General features: G+C 43.4%; 1 protein-coding gene across 1 annotated transcript; it reads left to right on the plus strand.

Moving 5' to 3' along the window:
* Nucleotides 1-212: 212 nt before the first annotated feature.
* LOC144254308 (lysine-specific demethylase 4D-like) lies at nucleotides 213-1,778 on the plus strand. The gene has a single exon (XM_077797313.1). It carries the CDS (start codon nucleotides 213-215, stop codon nucleotides 1,776-1,778), a length of 1,566 nt encoding a protein of 521 aa, XP_077653439.1.
* Nucleotides 1,779-7,380: the final 5,602 nt, after the last annotated feature.

Consider the following 7,380-nt stretch of genomic DNA (forward strand, 5'->3'; position numbering starts at 1 on the left):
TGGAAAAGATATATCATTAAATTGGAGGCTCAAGACTGGGTTACTGCCTCAGAGATGAACAAACATACTTAAAAGAAGAAAGGAAGAAGGGAGTAAGAAGGAAGGAAAGAAAATAAGGAGAAGAAGACAAGAAGAAGAAATAATTCCCAAACATTCTCAGGAATCTATAACACATAGAAGGTTTTAGAATCTGTTGCCGAAAATATTGCACCATGAAGTCTGCTCACTCTGGTACCCAGACAAGAAGTTCCACCATTATGACATTCCATCCAACCATGGAAGAATTCTCAGATTTCAACAATTATATTGCCTACATGGAATCCCAAGGGGCACACAGAGCTGGCCTGGCCAAGGTAATTCCACCCAAGGAATGGAGAGCCAGGCAGTCCTATGATGATGTCAGTGACATCTTAATAGCCACTCCCCTGCAGCAGGTGGTCTCTGGGAAGGCAGGTATGTTCACTCAATACCACAAAAAGAAGAAAGCCATGACAGTGGGAGAGTATCACCTCCTGGCAAACAGTGAAAAGTATAGAACTCCCCCACACCTGAATTTTGAAGATCTGGAGAGAAAGTACTGGAAGAACCGCCTCTATGACTCACCAATTTATGGTGCTGACATCAGTGGCTCCTTATTTGATGAGAACACTAAAGAGTGGAACCTGGGACACCTGGGAACCATTCTGGACCTGTTGGAACAGGAATGTGGAGTTGTCATTGAGGGTGTCAACAAGCCCTACCTGTACTTTGGCATGTGGAAGACCACTTTTGCGTGGCACACGGAGGACATGGACCTTTACAGCATCAACTACTTGCACTTTGGGAAGCCAAAAACGTGGTACGCGGTGCCCCCTGAACATGGGCAACGCCTGGAGCGCCTGGCCAGGGAGCTTTTCCCAGGCAGCTCCCAGGGCTGTGAGGCCTTCCTGAGGCACAAGGTGGCCCTCATCTCGCCCACAATCCTCCATGAGAATGGCATTCCCTTCAACCGGGTGACTCAGGAGGCTGGTGAATTCATGGTGACATTTCCCTATGGCTACCATGCTGGCTTCAACCATGGCTTCAACTGTGCAGAGGCCATCAATTTTGCCACTCCGAGGTGGATTGATTATGGCAAAGTGGCGTCTCAGTGCAGCTGTGGGAAGTTCAGGGTCAGCTTCTCCATGGACCCCTTTGTGCGCATCCTGCAACCGGAACGCTCTGAGCTGTGGAAAAGCAGACAAGACAGGGCCGTAGTGGACCACACTGAGCCTACAGCGCCTGGTAGACAGGCGATGACCACCTGGAGGGACGTCCTTTCACGTAGGAAAGCTTCCCCCAGCCTGAGACATCTCCAAGTCTGGCAAGACCCAGCAGCTCTGGACCACACCAAACCCACCGCATCAGCAAAACAGAAACAGGTTCCTGGGAGACTGGCCCCTAGCCTGAGACACCTCCACAGCCAGGGCAAAAGATGCCTCAAATGTCCTGTAGCCACATGCTGTGGGAGCCGAGGTTGCACCCCAATATGTCCTGCGTCCTGTAGCATGTCATCCCCAAATGGTTATATGCAGCCCAGGGCTACAGTTAAGGGCTGCTTCCCAGCATCTGAAAGGATCCAGTCAAGGACCAAAACTGTCAATCCTCTTTGTTCTTGGGAATTGGAGGCTCCTGAGCCTACTGTCTTGACACAGACCAAAGGACTCCTAATGGTGGCCACAGGGAACACAGCTTCAGGTTCTGAGCATCAGCCCTTGCCTGAGGATAGAGCTTTGATGAACGATTCTGTAACTGTGTGAGCTGGGCCCCATTTTCCTGCCAAGGCTTCTGGATGTTGCTGTGCCCCTGATCTTCAACCCTTGGGTCCCCCACTGGATCCTGACGAACCAATGCACCCTGGCCCATGCTTGCAATCTCTGGATAACATCACGCTGAATCTCCCTGAAATTGTCCCACTCACTGCTCCTGACTTCATTCCACCTGTAAGAGTTGCCAAGGATGCTACTGGGGACTACATGACACCTGTTGAGGTTGTAGGCTTTCACCACTCTTTTTTTTTTTTTAATTGCCAACTTTATTTGATTAATCTTCATTTTATCCTCCAAGATTCTGCATCCAGTGGAGGTCTCCAGGATCTTCTTGCCACTAGAGGGATTTGAACCTTTGACTTTGGAGAAGCCTTGGCCACCAATGGATGCTCTTAATCTTGGCTACTGAGTATATTGTAAATGTGACTGTGTCTTTGAACCCTAATCCTAGTGTTTTGATTCAAATATAAATTGTCCCCCTGAACTCATTCAGAAGAATTAGTCCTGTATGAGTGCTATTGTTTACCTATTATGTGTCTAATAAAAGCTCAAGTGTTAAAAATGCAATAATTTTCATAAGAGAAATGATTAGATCACAATAGGTATGACTTCATCGTTGAATTAATCTAGTGATATGGATTAACTGGGTCAAAACTGTTGGCAGGTAAGGTGTGTCTGGATAAAAGTAGATCACTGGGGGCCTTTGGGGTTTATGTTTTGCTTTTGATGAGTATTGATTTTCTCTCTCTGCTTCCTGGTTACCTTGTTCTGAGCTGCTTTTCTCTGCCACACTCTTCCACTGCAATGTTCTGCCTCACTGAGGCCTAGAGCTATGGAGCTGACCAACCATGGAACCTATGAAACCCTGAGCCGAATAAATGTTCCTTAAGTTGTTCTTTTTTTTTTTTTTTTTAAGAGAGAGATTTTTTTAATATTTATTTTTTAGTTCTCGGCGGACACAACATCTTTGTTTGAATGTGGTGCTGAGGATCGAACCCAGGCCGCACGCATGCCAGGCGAGCGCGCTACAGCTTGAGCCACATCCCCAGCCCCCCTAAGTTGTTCTTGCTGGGTCTTTTGTTCACAGTGATGAAAAACCTGATTAAAACAATGAATCTTATGTTAATGATTTAAGGGTGGGACCTTTAGAATATGATTAGTTTAGATAAGGTCCTTAGGATCCAGCTGTCATCACAGAATCCTAGTGACATTATAAGGAGAGGGAAAGAGACCATATATACACAGAGATATATCACACTCTCCCTACCATATGATGCAACCAGTAGACACCCTTACAGGTGACTGCATCATCCTGTTTGGACTTTCATTCTCCAAAATCATGAGTCAAAAGAAATTTCTATGTTTGCCAGGTAGTCCGCCTCACATATTTCATTATAGCAATGAAGTGCTGCCAAATTCACTCAGGAAACTTGGAAGGAACCATAGAAGTTCTCAGCCATACAGCAATCCTGGCATGTGCCTATCTCTAGTACCTGTTTCCTGTTACTTTCAAGAATTGACATTTCTGAGGATGCCTGATGCTTTCTCCCTCTATAACAACTAGGGCTCACTGTGGCCTAGGAAGTGGATCTCCCCACCCTATAAGCTGCCACAGGAACTTGTAGCATCTCTCAGGGACTCTCAGACCACTCGTGAACATGGCTGTGCCTGTGGCCCCTACCATGGACTAGATGCCATGCCTCCCTCTTATTTCTTATGACCTTGTTTCCTCCTCTATGGTATATGCTTCTACCTCCACAATCATGGGTCAACATTGGATGATGCAGAGAACCTGACTGAGCTTCTTTACTTCATCCCCAAATTCCATCAGGGTATCTGTCCTTAATCAGCCTTTCCCTGGATCTTGCCACTGCCAAAGTGAGGCCCAGTAGCACCTCACAGCCCGACAAGTGTAACATGCTCTGCTTCCCAGGCTACCACCAACCACTGCTACTGAAGAAACTAAACCTTTTGACCAATTGAGTCTGGTAGTTCTACCCCAGGCAGGTTTTGTAAGATTATTGTATTTAGTAAATTTGTTATTTCTAATGTGTACCCACAAAACAAAGAGGGGGAAAACCTTAAAATATGTTCTTCATATCAAATTGTATGAAAGAGATATATCTAAACAGGGTTTCAAGTAGATATAAAACAATAAAATTGGCAAAACTGTACCAAGGATAATGCAAAGAAACCTCACTGGAGTCATGGATCTTAGTATCAGACAAACAAAATGAGGCCAAAGCTATATAGAAGAAGGATGTGTGTGTGTGTGTGTGTATGTGTGTGTGTGTGTGTGTGTGTGTGTGTGTGTGTGTGTAATTTATTTTTATGTGGTGCTGAGGATCGAATCCAGTGCCTCACACACGCGAGGCAACCACTTTACCATTGTCTACAGCCTTGGCCCTAGAAAAAGAGCAGTTTAAAAAAAACAAATTGTAATTATTAACATATGTGAATTGTGCAAATTAATGAGTTTTACTGTGACCTCTCCAGACATGAATATATCATGCTTTGATCATATCCACTGTCTAGAAGTTTCTTCATAATACTAAAGAACTCTTTAAACACACTTTGCAATGAAAGTAAAGCAGTTATGAACGTCCATGAAAATTTTTCTTTCATTAAATATCAAAATATTTTTCTTGTGGTTAAGTATATGTAACATATAATTTATAACCATTTTAGTGACTATAAAAGACATTCTAATTATATAATCTACACAACCACTATTCATCTGCAGAGCCTTTCCTCACCACAAAGTGGTACTCTACCCATTAGGCAATAGTTCTTATTACACACTGCTCCAGCTGCCAGAATCCATCATTCTACTTCATTTCTGTATTAATTTGACTATTATGGCACCTGCAACAAGTGGAATAATACAGTATGTGTTGTTTTGTATCTGGTTTGTTTCACTTAGTATAATGTGCACATTCATATTGCAACATGTATCAAAATTTTCTTCTTCAACACTAGACACTGTCCCAGTCTGTATGTACACAACATTTTATGTATGTATTCATCCATTGATGGATATTTGTTTTTTTTTTCCCAACTTTTAACTATTGTGAACAGTGCTGCATGAGCACCGATGTACAAAATTCTTTTAAAGTTCTTTTTTAAAGCCATTTTTATCACCTTTTAGGTTCAGTTCTAAATTCTTTATTAAAATCATGCATGTATTGACCATATTTCTTGCTAAATAACTACAGTATAAACTTTTTATATAATTATTTCTTAATTTAAAAATTTATAGCTAAGCTTATTATTTTAGACTTAAAATTAACTCTGGCATTCCCCATGGGCATTGAGAGTCTGCTGAAAGCTACAGATCTTCCCTTTTAACAACTCTACACACATGAAAATCTATAAACATTTCAGGGAACTCTTGAGTCCCTTCTGTTTTATCGTAGGTGACAGGTTTATAATTCTAGTTTCTTCCCATATTTCCTCATTGTGAGGGTCTGAGGCTTTGGAGGAACACATTTCTTCTTCCCTTCATTAGTACAGCCTGGATATAGGTATGCTCCATGTCTTATTCTTACTGGTAGTCTCTCTAGACTCCATGTGGCTTTTCTGGGTGTAGAGGACACGAGGTTGTACAGTGCCAGGAAGCTCTTCCCAAGCTTCACACACAAGTGTGAATCCCATTGCAAGTGGGATCCCATTGCATGGTGTGGGCTGGACTGTGTAGGGCTCCCCACTTGTGCTCTCAGAGGTTGCCAAGGTTCTGAATGTAACCAGAGCAGGTGGGGTGTGCTTGTAGGAGAATGCAGTCAGGAATGTCCCAGAATCATGCACAGGGATCAGTCTGTGCTTGGTTAAAGGGTATTCCTCATAATTTTCATGCTAAGCTTGTGTTTCTAGGATTGATGGAGCAGTAAGTGTTGCCTTTGTGACCTAGAGGGAATTGTATGGTGCAAATGCAGAGGAGAGTTCTGGAGAACACAGAAATGTCATTGCTTTTTTCTCACTGGGGATATGCTCCCTAGGATGCAAGTGTCTCAAATGGGACACTTAGTCACGGAATGCTTCACAGAGCAGAAGACATTTTTGAGTCCCTTAAGGTCCAGAGCAGGATTTTCCACTTTCAGGAATCCATATGTGCAACAGGCCTAATGCAGAGCAGAGTGATTATGTTTTCTTAGGAATAGAAAGGAAGCTCATTTGTGTCTGGGGCATAGAAAGGAAGAAGAGGCAGGGCCAGAGTATGTGGGCCTTGTGTCTCATGGTAAGTGTTTGATTCTTTTGCAACTTGAAAGGAGAAGGCATTAGAAGTTGAAAACAGCAGTTGACATGATATGATTTCCAAATTTCAATAATCAGCTTAGTCGTGTGAAAAATGTGGGGGCTGGAGTAGCAGCTAGACCATCTAGATAATACAAGTGAGAGTAATGCTAACTTAGACTTTATTGGTAGTGTTGAAAATGCACACAGTGGACAAATGCAGAATGTATTTTTGAAGTTGAAAATGCTAGTTTGGATAGAGAAAGAAATATTTCAGAGAAGCAAGCCCCCTCTCCTCAGTAACAGCCATCTTTACTCCTCCCCACAGAATTTCAGTAAGGCTCTAGAATTGGAAACACCAGGTAAAGTTGAAGACATGAGAAATAAGAAGTTGATATATGTTTGAGGTCCTGAGTAAAGGCAGCAAAACCCAGTATCTTAATCCTATCTCATCCAGATGGCAATTCTGTCTTTCCTAATGTTACAAGAGATGGAAAACAAGGCTGAGAGACTGAACTCAGGAACTCCAGGAACAGAGGAAGATGGGAGGGAAATGTCCAACTGAAAGGGAGAGTAAGTCAATATTGAGATGGTGGGATCACAAGATGGAAGCTCACTGTATTTCTTGGCAGGGAGCAGCCCTAGGGGGCTGCTGGTTCACAGCAGATCTCACATGGACTTATATCTGATAAGGACTGAGAGGTGGAGGCTTTTATTCCTTCAGATGAAGTTTTATTGCCCCTGGTGTGCATGGACACAGGTTTCAGCTGCCAGTTCCTACAGCTGTGGAGAGATGCCTCACCCAAGGCCATGGCTCTTCTCAGGGAAGCCCATGTCCAATGACTGCTCCATGCTGAGGCATGAAAGTTTGGCCACAGTGCTCCACCTGGGACAACTCTGAAGGGCCAGTTCAGCTCAGAGTTCCTTGAAGGATTGGCTATGACTGTCTTTGAGACTGAACCTGAGCTCAACTTTTCCTTTGCTCAACCCTGCCTCAGTCCCCTCCCTTTCCCCTACCCATATGTACCCCAAGGGCACTTCTAAAGAAATACCCCCAGTGCTGAGCTCTTGAAGTCTGCTCCTAGGGCAAGAAACTAGAACACGACTCTAGGTCTTGATTGAGAAAGTGAAGATCTGTGCCCCCTGCTGACATTATAATCCTTCATTGCAAGGTTGTTCAGGGATGTGGGGAATTAGAAAATGCCAGATGATAATCTCTGCTTCCAATTCATGAACTTTTGTTTAACTCCTGGAGAAAACAGATGCCTCTGAGTAGTAAAAGGCACAAGCATATGAGGCAAGTGTTGTGCTCTAGGCATGATAAATCATTTCAAGATCTACTCCTAGATTTAGTGGAAATTAC

The sequence above is a fragment of the Urocitellus parryii genome, chromosome 4, assembly GCF_045843805.1.
Source record: "Urocitellus parryii isolate mUroPar1 chromosome 4, mUroPar1.hap1, whole genome shotgun sequence".
Classification (NCBI taxonomy): domain Eukaryota; kingdom Metazoa; phylum Chordata; class Mammalia; order Rodentia; family Sciuridae; genus Urocitellus; species Urocitellus parryii.